Source organism: Petaurus breviceps, unplaced genomic scaffold, assembly GCF_028583685.1.
Source record: "Petaurus breviceps papuanus isolate PSGF00001 unplaced genomic scaffold, PetGlider_PUasm1.0 173, whole genome shotgun sequence".
NCBI lineage: Eukaryota > Metazoa > Chordata > Mammalia > Diprotodontia > Petauridae > Petaurus > Petaurus breviceps.
The window spans coordinates 18,297,239-18,312,627 of NW_027185759.1; the positions used below are offsets into that span (position 1 = coordinate 18,297,239).

General features: G+C 37.8%; 1 protein-coding gene across 6 annotated transcripts in view; it reads left to right on the forward strand.

Annotated features, from left to right (window-relative positions):
* RSRC1 (arginine and serine rich coiled-coil 1) overlaps window positions 1-15,389 on the forward strand; it is a 428,038-nt gene that overhangs the window by 249,432 nt on the left and 163,217 nt on the right. For all 6 annotated transcript variants that reach the window (XM_069083462.1, XM_069083461.1, XM_069083460.1 and 3 more), the window contains one exon: window positions 7,125-7,176. In XM_069083462.1, the coding sequence (XP_068939563.1) occupies window positions 7,125-7,176 (52 nt within the window). The remainder of the gene's footprint in view (window positions 1-7,124; window positions 7,177-15,389) is intronic.

Consider the following 15,389-nt stretch of genomic DNA (forward strand, 5'->3'; position numbering starts at 1 on the left):
TATAGTATTTCAGAAGGCAAAAGGTACAGGCTTACCTCTAAGAATAACTAACCATCAAAACTTCATATAATCCTACAGGGGGAAAAATGAATCTTTAATGAAATGGAAACTTTCCAAGCATTCCTGATGAAAAGGTTAGAGCTATGTAGAAACTTTAAAGTTCAGACATGAACCAGGAGAATCATAAAAAGGTGAACATGAATAAACAAGTATAAGGGACTAAAGAATAGTCTACTTACATTCAAATATCACAAGATGATACATGCTTCCCCTCTGAACCCTGCCATTATCAAGGGTCATAGAAGGAGTCTAATTAGACAATGCCTAGGAGTGATTCTTTTATATATCTTTATGATCTTAAGTGAAAAATGGAAAGTGAAGATTACACTAGGTTTTGCTCAGCAGTGAAATAGTAGGAAAAAGAAAGAAGGGAAAATTAAAGGGAGGATTAAGGGAGAAATTAGTCCTAAGCAAAACAAATTCTAATTAAAGATATGTAAAAACATGAATAGCTTTGTTTATATAACAAAGAGAATTTGAGGGAGTACCTGTAAATTAGGGAATGACTGAATAAGTTATGGCATATAAATGTGATAAGATACTATAGTTCTGTAACAAATGATGAAGGGGATAGTTTCAAAGAAACCTAGGAAGATGTATAGGAACTGATGCAGAGTGAAGTGAGCAGAACTAGGAAAACAGTTTGTGCAGAGACAGTATTGTAGACAACTTTGAAAGAACTGGGTACTCTGATCAACATAATGACCAACCACAATTCCAGAAGACTAATGATAAACACATCACATGCTTTCTGACGGAGGTAAAGAACTTGAATTGCAGAACAAGACATGTATTTGAGATCATGGCCAATGCAGAAATCAGTTTTCCTTGACTATACATGTCTATAACTGTAATTTTGTTTTTCACTTATTCTCAATTGATTGAGGGACTAGAGGTGATAGAGAGAAAAGTAAATTCTTTGCTAATTGAAAAAAAATGTGCTTAGATATACATATACATGTATATATCTGCAAATATATGCATAAATATCTGTATGTGTGTGTTTTAAAGACACTTATAGATTTGAGTATGTCCATGGGAAGGACAATGGGGAAGGGCCATGAATTCTCCATGATTGTAGAAGGACTTTTAGTCTATGCCATTTAAGGATCAGTTGAGGAAACTTGATGTGTTGAGCTTGAAGAAAAACAGATCCAGGAAAGACATGCTGATTGTTCCCAAGTCTTTGAAGGACTGTCCTGTTGAGGAGATATTTGGTTTGTTCTGTTTGCTCCAAGGGCAGAACCAGGAGCAGTGAATCAGTGTTGTGGAGGCAAATTTAAATTGGATGTCCAGAACCTCCTCTTAACAGCCAGAAGGTTGAGTGACACCTGCACCATGGAGCTCTTCAGGTAGAAGTAGGATGGCCACTGGTCCTGCAATCCTCTCCTGTATAGGCTCAAGTATTCGTCTAATTCTCAAATTACTCAAATACTCTGTTTCTGCAGTAAAGCTAGTCTAACATTAAGTGCAATGACTTGGTGACCTTGGTGCAAAAGGAGAGGATAAGGGGTGAAAAGAAGATACTGCAAGAGACTAAATGAAATTATGATAATACCTTTCCCAGGTGATCTCAGACATGTGAATGTAGGATTCATAAAATGAAAGCTTGCTGGTCAGACATGAATTATGATTAACCTCATCTCTTCTAGCTAGTCCTCAATCTCTACCATAACTGTGCCCCTTCTTCACTCTCCCTCCCTCTATTACATATAACTTTTGCACCTTTCTCTTCCTAGTTTTTTTTCTACCTTCTTTGTCTAGGATAATTTATTACTGGTACCTTGTCTGTTTGCTGTACTTGTTTCCCCTCTGTTCCTTCTGTCTGAGGTGATTACAAAGCAAATAGTCTTCTAATTTCTGTTCCTTCCTTCTATTTATTGATTTATGAATATATTTTCTTTCCCAATAGACTGTAAGCTTCTTGAGACCAGGGACTAGATTTGCTTTTTCTTTATATTTCCAGTACTTAGCATCTTGTTTGGCACATCATAAGGCCTGAATAAAGGTTTGTTCATACTACAAACTTACCTTTCAAAAATGAATGAGGAAATGGAACCATACACATAGACAAAATATGGGAGATTTTCAACAACAATATAGAATATTAAGTTTGTCCTTAAACCAAATGTTATTCCTAGAACATCATAGGATCATAGATTTTTATTTGGCAGGTAACTCATAAGTCATCTACTTGAAATCCTTTATCTTAAGGTGAGGAAACTTCATTCCAAAACCTTAATCAAGAATTGTTAGGTGATCATTAGTAATTATTTGTGTTTATGGTTTTGTGAATATTGTTGAGAATGTTCTAGAACTTTTTTCTCTCCGTGCAATTTAGTGTATTATATTACTAAAACTAAAGGTAGGGAAGGATGCCTGTAAATTGGGAAATAGCTAAACAAAGTTGTGGTGTATTAATGTGATGGAATATAATATTGTGCTGTAAAAAATGATGAAGGCAGTGGTTTCAGAGAAACTTGGAAAGACTTGTATGAATCTGTGTGGAATGAAGTGAGCAGAGCTAGGAGAACAAGCCACACAGCAGCAGCTACACTGTAAAGATAATCAGCTTTGGAAGCCTCAGTAAACTCTGATCAACACAGTGACCAACCACAGTTCTAAAGGACTTGTGATAAAACATGCTGTGCACGTCCAGAGAGAGAGAGCTGATGGACTCAGAGAGTAGCCTGAGACATTTCTTATCTTTCTTTTTCTTGCCTTTTTTTTGAAGGGGGGAGGACCTGTGTGGCTAATGCAGACATTTGTCTTTCATGACTATACAAATTTGTAAGAGGTTTCATTTTTCTTGCATTCTCATTAGATGAGGGAGAGAATTTGAAACCAGAAAAAGAATTTTTTAAATTTCTGTGTTTTAAACACATATAAAAGTGAAAGATAGTAAAAAACAATAAAGGTGGATATATTTTTATTCTATGTACAGTATTTCTTTTAAAATAGTGATGAAATACTATTTTGCTATAAGAGATAACTAGCCAGATAGGTTCAGAAAAATGAAGCTGATAGGTACCACTGTAATAGTTGGCTAATATGTCACAGTATATACAGCTTTATTTTTTACCCTTTTAACATATTTAGCTTAAATTTTTAGAAAAAAGGGCGACTGGGCCTGAGTTCAAATCCGGCCTCAGAAACTTAATACAGAACTAGCCATGTGACCTTGGGCAAGTCACTTAGCCCCAATTGCCCTACCTTCTCCCCTCCAAAAAGCAAAAAGAAAAATCTAAAAAAAAATTTTTATAGAAAAAAGTTGTACTTTTTAGTTAGTATTACAATACTATCAAAAGGATTATCTTCATATTCTGTATTATTTCTTTTGAGTAATAATTATCTCAATTTAATTGTATAATATTGATTATAACTTTAAAGGTATTGAATATCTTCACTGATAAAAGAAAATTTCTACACTGCACATGAATATTACATTGGACTAGAATGCACAGCTATTTTAATTTTTTTTACAAAGTTAAGCCATGATAGATTCACTCCCCCCCTTTTTTCCTAATGATGTAACTCTTGAAAAGTTGCATAGTTTCCTGAAATTCAGTTCCCTTACCTTGAAATGAAGGATTTCAAGTAGGTTACTTCTAAGTTCCCTTCCAACTCAAAATCTGCAATCTTATGATCTTCTACCAATACACTTAGTTTAAGGAGAAACTTCAGTTTTCAATATTGTTCTTGAAATTCTCCTATGTTTTGCCTATGTATAGTTGATTTCATTTCCTCATTCATTTTTATAAGGTACGATTTGAGGCTATGGAAAACACTTGCTTAAAGGTTGTTCAGGAAGTTAGAATAGACAAAGCATTAGGATCAATTATCTCTTCAAGAGACAAAACTAAGATCTTGTGTCTTTGTTCTTTTCTCCAATTGCATAATGATGCTTATATCTAAATGCAGATATAGATATAGATACAGATATATATATATGATTATTGAAGCTTTAGTAAAAACTCTAAAGTACCTACAAATATATGTATATATGTTTTCCTTCTTAATATATTCATTAAAAACACAACTAATTTCTTACCTCTTATTTATACTTTTGTATTTAATCATTTGTTAGCTTTATTTTATATCTGTAGAATCAAAAGTAGATTTGAATATAAAAGGAATATACTTTCTTTCTGTCCCTGACTTACTTCAGCATGACCATATGTTGTAAATTTTTGTTTTCCCTAAAATGATACTATTCATAAAATACAGTATGTTTCTAAATTATCTTAAAAACAGTTTAATTAAACTTCATTCATTTGATAAGCTAAGTACTTCTCTATAATAATGCATTGTGTTTAGGATGCTGTGGAAAGTATAATACATTAATTCTTTTAGGGTTCTTTAAAAGTTTATTTTGGTGAAAGTCAAAAGCAATATATACATAGCCAACATTCTGTAATAAATTTTATTTTATTTATTTAAAAAGTTGTATATACTACTTTAGTTGCAATCTCCTCTTTGAATTAGAAATGTGCTGAGACTGAACCTAACTTCCATTTTGTATATGTGTGACAATTGATTATGTTGGCCCCATTTAAACATTTAGGCATCTTAGAAATGTTGCCATCTATTGGGGAGCTTTTCTTGTGGAGATGAGTAAAATTGTTTTACATGCTGTATTTTCACTGATAAAGTGCACAGTTTTCTTATGTCAAAAATTCTTGTTAGAACACCGTAGACATGCTTCAGAATTCTTTGTCAGTGAAATGAGAACCATAATAAAAACATGTACTTTAAAATATATATCAGACCATTCTACATAGGATAAGAGTAAATACGTTTTTTAACTCACATTTATGCATCACTTTAAGGCTTAAATAGTACATGGTTTATGATGGCCTCCCTATTATTGAAATCCTCTTTAACAAAACAAATTGGCAAAGAAAATTAGCTTACCTTTTTGAAAAGATTGTTTTTCACAGATGGCAATAATAGAGTAATTACTTTCATCTCTAAAAATTTCCATGTTTCATTTTTTTTTGCTGACATGTTTATGAATTAATTATGAAAAAGATCTTTTTGGACTTCAAGGATAAATTGTTTCAAAAATTGAATAACAGGCTTTTTTTTGAAGAACTCTTTATCACCTTAAATTCAAATTTTAATTCTGAGCTTATTAGTATATTCTGCCATATCAATTCCATGTTCTGTTTTTCATAGAATATTATCAAAATGGGACTGAACAGTGCTGCATACTTTTCAGTGTCAGAAAAGAGATAGAACTGAGACAGTTGTTAACTGAGGCCACTTGTAAGTGCCATTTGTCAATGAGTACAAAGGATACAACTTATCATTTCTTCTACTCACCCATGTCACGCAAACACATTTAAGAGAGTGCAGAATCATAGCACTTTAAATTTGTCTTGCTACTTTTATTTAGCTATTTGAATTTTCAAACATTATCTTGACTTGTTTCAGCAGTTTGAAAACTTCATGCAATAACTGGAACTACAAGTATATTGTTTAGATCTTCATCTTGTCTCATTAAAGTATATAATCATTTTTTTTTAAAGCAGTTAGGGTTAAGTAACTTGCTCAATATTACACGACCAGTTATTTCTGGGTGTGGTGCTGAGTATCTGAGCCAAGATTTGATCCCCAGGTTATCCCAGCACTGGAGCCGGTGCTCTTACTCGCTGAGCCACCTGGCCACCCCTAAGCAATTGGGGTTAAGTAACTTGCTCAAGGTTACATGGCCAGGTGTTTCTGGGTGGGTGCTAAGTGTCTGAGCCCGGGTTTGATCTCCAGGTCATCCCGACACTGGAGTCGGTGCTCTTGCTCGCTGTCCTACCTGGCCACCCCTATAATCATTTTAAAACATGTTGGTCTTTCCTAAAATACTCAACTCTGAGTAGATAAAAATGTGATAAGAACAAGAAATGTTGCAGTACAAAATAAAACTTATATTGGTGAAAATTAAAAATAAGTTCTGGGGGGTGGAATAGAAGCAGACCTCCATATGCCTCCGGCCCCCACCTTCCCCAATTCATGTAAAAAGAGACTCTGAACAAACTTTGGAGCTGCAGAACCCACAAAATGACACAGAGAAGCTAACCTCCCACTGAGGACAGCCCAGAAGGCTGGCAGGAATCAGCCAGCGCAGCACTCTGGGGGCCGAGGCCAGGCACATGTGAGCCAGAGGTTTTAGTCCCAGGGCGGGCCTGACCAGCCTCTGGTGGGAGGGACTCCAGATCACCAGCAGCTGTGGCCATCTCCAGAATTATCAACACAAAAATGCTAAGGACAAAGTGAGAGGTCAGTGCAGTGTGGACTTTGGGACCCAGTAGTTGGGAGTGCTTCAGCTTTTGCCCCCAGGGCAAGAAGCTGTTGCCACAGCCACGTGGCAGCTTCAGTCCCTGACCTGCAAAGTGTAGGGGGACCAAGTGACCAGTCTGAGGAGTAATCACTCTTGCTTTAACCTGCTTGGATCTGGATTGCAGTCTAGAGTGTAGGTCCTGGGGTGTGTGTCCAGCTTGCCAGAGTGTGTGGAGGCTTAAGAAAGGGCACCCAACTAATACCTCCAGCAGCTGAAAAAACCCCAGAGTTTTGTACGAAGCTGCCCTGTCTGGTGGCAGAACCCTACTGTGGCAAAAAGTCCAAAAGTCAAGTAATTAAGTGGCAACATGACCAGGCAAAGGAAACAAAGCAAACAGAAGATTCCAACACTAGACTCCTATTTTGGGGACCAAAAGGATCAAAGCATGGAATAGGAGGAAGACAGTGAAGTCAGAACTCCTACACCAAAAGCTTCAAAGGAAAATACAAGCTGGTTACAGACCATAGAGGACCTTAAGAAGCAGGTAAGAGAAGTGGAAGAAAAATTGGGAAGAGAAATGAGAACAATGCAAGAAAATTACAAATGAGAGTCAACAGCCTGACTGAGGAAAAATAAAGTTCTGTTTTACTGTTGAAGTGAGAAAAAGTTGATAGAGATACTATTGTACTTTTAGAGATGGGCAAGAGTATTAAAGGATTGCTAGATACTCAAATAGAAAGCTCAGTCTCTATTTGCTGATAAGTAAATGTTTTTCTGCTTTGTTTCATAGCCACCTGCTGAACAAGCCAAAGCTAGACTGCAACTGGTCCTTGAAGCTGCTGGTAAGTGTTGATAATTATCTTTATTAAACAGAAAAATGATTGTGCCAATATTGTATTTTAAATGCTGATTCTGAAATCAAAGCTTTGCAAGGACCCTTTCCCCACATTCCCAAATTTAGGCTTACCAACTCCTGAAACAACCATGATGTAGAGCCTAGAAGGGCAGTCTGGGTAGTCACTAAAATCATGTATTCCATTCAAGTATTTCTTCTTGGGGTACAACACCCCCCAGCATGTCACATTCTTTCCTTTTGTTTTTAAAAATTAAGGTTCTATTTTAAAACATACTGCTTTTGCACTGCATTGTAATTTCATTAAACAAAATGTCTTTTCTCCCCTTTGGGGGAAAATGAGGAAAAGGATAGCTGGGTGGAAATTATTTCCTTTGAATATCCTCCTGTTTATATGAGACCTCCAATAATATTATACACATTCTGATCCAGTCAGTTAAATAAACATTTATTAGATTTCTACTTTGTGTCAAGCACTGTCCTGAATGTGGGGTTGTAAACACAGGCAAAGGACAATCTCTTCTTTCAAGGAACCCACAGTTTAATGGGGAAAGCAACATTTAAACATCTGTGTACAAAGTATAGACAAGATAAATTGGGAAGAATCAACCAAATGAAGGCACTAGAATTAAAGGCATGAGGAAAAGCTTTCTGTAAGAGGCAGAATTTTCATTGGGACTTGGAGAAAGAAAGGGTGGACAGGAGGTGGCGACACAGAGGGAGTGTTCCGGGCATAAAGAACAACCAGACAGAGTGGGGAGATGGAGTATCTTGTTTGGGAAACTTGATCAAGGAGGCCGCTGTCACTGGTTAATAGAGTATGTGGAGGGAGAAGAAGGAAGGGTTAGATGGAAAAAGACTAAAGAGGGGAGCAGGTTGTAGAGGACTTGAACCCCCAATTTTTTCTTGTATTTGATCCTTGAGGTTATATGAAATTGCTAGAGTTTTTGAGTAGGGGAGAGACATAGTCAAACCTGCATTTTAGGAAAGTCACTTTGATAGCTGAATGGAGAATGGGGTGGAGTGTGAGAGACCTGTAGCAGGCAGAGCCACTAAGGGAGCTGTTGCAGTAACTTTGGCATGAGGTATGAGAGCTTAACCAGGATGATGGCACTGTCAGAGAAGAGAATGGAGAACATGGGAGGGATGCCACAAAGGTCAACTGAACAAGCCTTGGCAACAGATTGGATTTGGGGGATGAGAGAGATAAGAGTCCAGGATGACACCTAGGTTGCCAACCTGGATGACAGGAAGTACCATGGACAGGTAACCATGGAAGTTAGGAAGAAGGCAAGATTTGGGGGAGAAAAATACTGATTTCAGTTTTGGATATGTTGAATTTAAAGAGTCTGAGACATCCAATTCAAGATAGCCAAAAGGCAGATGGAGATGCAAGACTGGAGATTAGCAAAGAGGTTAAGGTTGGATAAGTACATTAAAAATATGAAACGCTTCACAAATTTGATTTGCTACAGGGAATCTGCACAAGCCACTTAACTTATGCCATATATCAAAATAGGGAATGTTCATCCCTTTATCCTGCAGCATAGAAGTCTGTGTCTTTTTCCAGTTTACTTTTATATACTCAGTACTAACAGAGGCAGTAAGCTTCTTATCTTTTCAACTATATGAGGACCATCTTGTACCCTTTTAACTCCTACTTTACTCTAAGCAAGCAGTATGGCTTTAGGAAAGCTAATATGATTAATACATTTATTGGAGGATCCATAAAGTATAATTAAGGTGTGAATGGTGCATGTACCTTAACATGATCTAGCCTTTGATAAGCAGTATTTTGTGAGGTCTAAGTAATATCTGGTTATACTAGTTTACTGTATCACTATTTAAAATTAACTTATGATGCAAGCATAAAAAGTAACAATCCCTCCCCCCAAAATATTACCATTATTAATCACTCATTTTCATGGCATACCAAATCTTGTTCTATTTAATATCATATCTATTATGTGATAAACATGCTCCAATGAAAAAAATGTGTTGGCATTTCCCCACAAATATAATGCGTGTGTGTGTGTGTATAACATATATATATAAAATGAGGTAAAAAAGTTAAATAATTTAATCATCCTTCACATACATATTTCATGCATATTCTTACATGAGATTTTCTTTTTTAATGTTTCTAGTTTTTTGAGTGTTAAATATCCTAAAGGACCATATTTGTTTTGATATGTCCCCCAAATCATAATTTTCAGCAGTACAACTAAAGGGTTTTATTTCATAGTTTCAAATGTATGTATTTTTCTCTATATCTTTTAATATGTCTTTGAAGCACATAATTATAAAGCAGATGTGACAGCCTGGATCTCAAAGTGCATAATTTGTTTATGCTGCACACAGCTGTCTCTCCTCATTTTTTAATTTAGCATTCTTAAAATATATTAAAAATACTATGTGTTATATATCATTTCAGACTAGGTCCTGTGCATTTGAGTGACATTCAAAATATTTGCAACTTTCTAAATTTGAAAACCCACATTTGGATTATGAAATTATGCTGAATGATACAAGCCACCTGCCCAGGAATTAATTAGGCAGAGTTGCCTCTTAACATGTATTATGCAAACTGTTTAGCAGAATAATAGCCATATTATAATGTATAAAATGCTCACCCATTGCTTATTACTAAATGATATTGAGGGTAAGAAATATATTTTTCATCATGAGAATTTTGCCTTTTTATCTAAAGAAGGGGTCAAAGTGCATGTATATGTGGGCCCTTTTATGCTTTGGGTTGAAACATAACTTCCCTCCACATTCAGTGACAGAAATGCCTGTTATTTCTGACGATGAACCTTTTAAAACAATGCTCTATATACTAGGATACAAGAAATCTTTTTAAAATTTTACCTGTAAATTTTTTTTTCATCTGTAAAATTCACATTTGCAAAAAGTCTAAATTGTAAGATCTTCAAGTATAATATGTCCTCAACCAATCCTAAGAAACATGAGCTGAGACCTGAGTCCCCCCTTAGGGACTACTTGAAAATTATATGCTGAGAGACTGTCTGTCTCTCTCCTCAAGGCTCTGATCTTTCAGTGTTACATATGCAACTTAATTTGTCCCCAAATAAATACCCATGTGCCATGAGAGCAGACATTCCTGACTCTGAAAGTGAGGGCATTCATCATCTCATTTCTCTGTGCCTCTGGCTTGTCACTAGCCCTGGTGGCACCAGCAGGCTCTCCTCACTTCCTGCCTCTTCATATTATACTGATCTGCTTGTTATAGTTTCAGGGAGTGGTTATCAAAGGTCATCATCATGCCACAAGTCTGTACCATTCTGAGCTGAGACGTGCTCCCATAATGAAATAAAAGATGTGAAGGAAGAGCTCTCTCTTCTTAAGCTGCCTGTCATATATTGAGCACTAGGGCAGATGCCAGACACATTGCTCTTGCCCTCATGAAGCTCACAGTCTTGTGTCTCTGACACTTCAACAGTGATGCCCACTAAGTCCTGGGCTAAGGAAACCATGAAGGGCTAACTGAGGCCCAGAGAGATCCAATGAGCTCCACAGTGGGAGAGTTCAGGCCAAGTGGCCATAGAAGACAGATGCAGGGCTGCCGCTGCAGACATACTGGCCACAGAAGCCAGTCCCCTCTGTCTTCTCCAGGCATGGCAGGAGGAGCCAAGCTCTTACAATAGCATCAGGCTTCAGGCTTCTGTGGAAGTGAATTATAAACAGCATTTTCAGAAGCTGACAGAAGGTGACTTATGCCTGATTGTTTGTACCAAGGAAAGAAGCTGTCTTGAAAGTTCACTCCAAAGCTTATTTCAGACTTGTTAATGACATGATTCTTTAATAATTGGAAATATTCATGCCAGGATTCGGAGAAAAAAACTCAAAGATGCTACACCTTTCTCATTTCCCAGCTCATCACATGCATCCTTTCACCCTAGCCTTGTTTAGAGCGGAATTCAGTAAGATTATAGCTACCAAGTAGAATATGCTTGTATTTATAATTTTTAAAAATAACTTTTTGAGGGGCGGCCAGGTAGCACAGCGAGTAAGAGCACCGGCTCCAGTGTCGGGATGACCTGGAGATCAAACCCGGGCTCAGACACTTAGCACCCACCCAGAAACACCTGGCCTTGAGCAAGTTACTTAACCCCAATTGCTTAGGGGCGGCCAGGTGGCTCAGCAAGTAAAAGCACCGGCTCCAGTGTTGGGATGACCTGGAGATCTAATCCCGGGCTCAGATACTCAGCACCACACCCAGAAATAACTGGACGTGTAACCTTGAGCAAGTTATTTAACCCCAATTGCTTTAAAAAAAAAAATAACTTTTTGAGTACTGAAAGATGAGAGGCAACAAGATGTAGTAGATAGAGTTGACCTGAGATTCTAGTCCTAAGCTTATGCTTAGGACCTTGGACACGTTCTGCCATTGTAAGCTTAGGCAAGTCACTTCACCTTGAGAATTGTCTCTGTTAATTTTCTAAACTCCCTTCTACAGCAGTAAACTAGAGAATTGTTGCTGATCTGCAGTGGTCGGCATTTTCTCATCAGGATTTCCCTCTAGCACTGAACTCTGGTTCTTCTTTCAAGGGAGGAGGCAAGACTAGCACCTGCTATGGGTAATTGGACAACCTAAAATTGTGCTAATTAAGTATGACTATGGAGGAAAGAACAGAATCTTAAAGGATTACTTCCCTGCTGTTCATGGTGGCATTGCCAGATATTCTGAGCCACCACTGGACTAGGCATGGCGTCTTGACCAGGAACGTCAGGAGGTGGAAGATAATGCCAAGGAACTGAGGTTATGGAGACTGATGAGCTCCTTGGGGGGGGGGGAGAGCTGGAGAAATAATTGCTGATTGAAGTGGCCCTCCTAGAATACATGGCAGTGGTGGACCATGTCAATTGGGGGAGCCATCACTACTTCCTACAATCAAATGGTAGTGACTGGTAGATTATGATAGTGGTTGTGGGAACCACTATTTGGGGTTTTCATATTCTGTCAGCTGAACCAGGGCTTGGGTAGACTCGTACTGGCCAGCACCTAGAGGCTAGAAGGAGTCACTAGAGGAAGACATGGGTTACATTTCAGCATCTGGCAATACCAAGAAAGTCACACACACACACGCATGCGAACACACACACACACACACACACACACACACACACACAGACCTGGTCATCATCACAGAGGTCCAGCAGGCAGTCAGGAGGTAGATTTCCTTCATAAGAGGAAGTCTATAGCAGCAAGAGAGTCTGACAGCTGGTAACAGGCAGAAGGCCAGACAAGCAGACTGTCCTCGTCAGGGAGATGTGTTAACACTGCCTAAGACTTCATTAACCTTTTGAACATCCATCCCATTTTTTACTTATATTGAATTTGTGTTCAATTGAAATTACCGGGTCTTTTTCATATAAACTGCTGATAAACCATATCTTCTCTCCCCTGTATTTATCCCTGTAAAAGATATATGAAAAAGTATTACTAGAAAAAGCAATGGACTGGTCCGAGAAGGAAATGAGGAATACGTGATGGCCAGGCCGCCTGCTTCTGGTCTCCAGGCGCTGTCCAGATGAGAGCCTTAACATGGCAGCAACACTGCCTGTGGAGGAGTTATGAGAGACCGTTTATAATAGAAGAAGGAATGGAGAGGAAATACCCCCACCCACGAGCTTAGAGAGCCATCACAGTAATGTAGGAATTCACATTTATCTTCCTGTTCTTGTTTCCATTGTCTGCAGTTTTTCTTTTTTTATCCTTTCCAGTCTGCTGTTGAGCCTTCTACACTCTGGCCTTTTTTCCCCCTTTCTTGTCTAAGTATTTATATTTTCCTTGTAGAAAATCTATCTTTTCCGTTGTAGGTCTGATTATAGTTTTTACAAATTTACTCTGCATTTGGGAGTTCTCTAGATCTGCAATAATTTTGAATACCGGTCAGTGTCTTTTTTTGATTTACACTTCTCTGTAGCTTTATTTATTGAACTGGGGCCTTGTGTCAGTCCCAGGCACTGTCTTCTCCTGCTCTTTTGAGTAGGCTGGTCATACATACTCAGTCTCATTCAGCGTTGCCAGGCTCCTGTTCTGACCTCTTGTGGGGGTTAGTCTTCCCAGGATCTTTGAGGATCTTCCATAACCACCACCCACCCTCCTATGTTATCTCAGGACAAGGCACTACGAATCTCAGAGTCTTGGGATGTCCCATATTGGCACTGGTCACTTGTGTTTCCTGTAACTTCCAAAAGCCCCCATTATGAGTTTGCAATCACTCTAGGGCTTTTTCAGGGGAATCTCCCACTGTGGTTGCCTCTGAACAGAGAAGCTGGTGGACTACACCTCTCTCTGGCCCTTCTCTGGTCAATGTGGAGACTAAGATCTTGTTTGCCTACACTGACTTTATCTTTGCTGACATCCCCCTTTCTTAATTTTTGTGCAGTTCTGGGATGAAAGAGGCACTTACCTATAGTTTTTCTTTAGCTTTCTTGATCATTATTTGGTCTGATACAAATTTCAAAGTTTTTCTAGAGTAGGTATTAGGAACTGGGCAACCTGACTCAGTTCATGCAGTGAATTTTGCCCTCTTTAGGTTCTAACCAACCCATCCATGATTCCTGAATGAGATGTGAAATGACTGCTTACCGGAGATACTGATCCAATAGGGCAGACTTGTAGATCAACTCACTTGTTGTAGAAAATTCATTTATTTGCCATAAACAACCCTTTTGAAAAGCATAAACTTGTATTTTTATCCTCTTTTGATGTATATTGATTTCTCATGGTGCTGCATGCTCCAGAACCTGGTTAACCTTCATGACTAAAGAGGAGAGCTATTTGAAATCTCCATACTAAAATGCATGTAGCTTTTTTTCTTAAATGAAAGATAATAGAGAATATTGTAATATTTCAGGAATTGTATTTTTAAAGATAATAAGTTATGAAAAATTATATATTTTCAGTTGATTAGAATGAAATTTTTCCATTGAGCTTAAATCAGTTGACCTCCCAGAAGTTCTAGAAAGAAATTGCCTTGTTTTAGTGGCAAATCAAACATTTAATTTTCATTCAACTTTCAGTTTTTCCAAAGCACAGACACTACAATAGTTCAGGGACTCTAGAGAATTATTGCATAGAAATCCATCTCAGCTTTATAAAATTCACTCACCAGTTTTCTCATCAGTTGTAGATTTATATTTGAGTGACTATGACTTCTCTTTCCTAATTTTTAGCCCGAAGAAAGCTTTCACCAGGAGTCTAACAATATCACAGCAACTTGCCATGTTTGAGCAGATGTTAAGCAGGCAGTAGTTGAATGTTAATTTTGAGAGGGTGGTATGTTTAAGCCTATCTGAAGTATGTTGCATGTGGGCTTTCCAGACTTAGTTACAATGCTGAGTCTCTGGGGAGAATTTTAAAGCTAAACCTCTTTCTTTTTGTCACTCTATATGGACTCTCTCAAGTCAGTATAAAGCAGATCATCCCTCAGCTAAAGCTCTTCAGCTTTTGTTATTGGGCTCTGTAGACCTGTAATTAGGCCTCCTGGCAGGCCTTGCAGGCCAGTTAATGGTCATATGGAGTTTCTATGAGGCAGACTGGCTTTGTATAAATCCTGGGTAGGAATACGTTTATGGGTCACTTCCTACCAGGACCGGGCTTTGTCTCTGTGCCCTGCGGGCTGACAGGGAGCAGGTTCCCTTGACCATGGACAGCTCAGTTTGCTCCTCACAGTCTACTCAGCTAATCCCTAGTGTAAACAGAGGATTTAGCAGGGCTTCTGTCACTTACAGTTGCCAAACCACTTGGGTGTCTGTGATTTCTTTCCCAGACTTCATTGGGAAAGATTGACAAGTGGATAGAGTTTGTGATCTTATTTGTATGTCAAATATACACGTACAATTTTCTTTTGGATAGCTTTTAAAATGGTTTGGGAAATTCAAGACATATGTAATGAACAATGGGAAGGATGTGAATATTGACATACCTTAAAATCAGATCATTCAGTCCTAAAATTCTTATGAATTATGACCAAGTCTTTTCTTTAAAATGACAATGTGGATATGTTATATTGTTATGTATGAATAGATAACTTAGACATTTTGAAGTACTTATATAAAACTTTAAGTTTCTAAATACTATGGTCAGCTTTTTGAAAGTAATGCATATTTTTTTTCAGGCTTAAACTAATTGAAGCACAGATTCATAGTTCTACTTTTGGAATATGCATT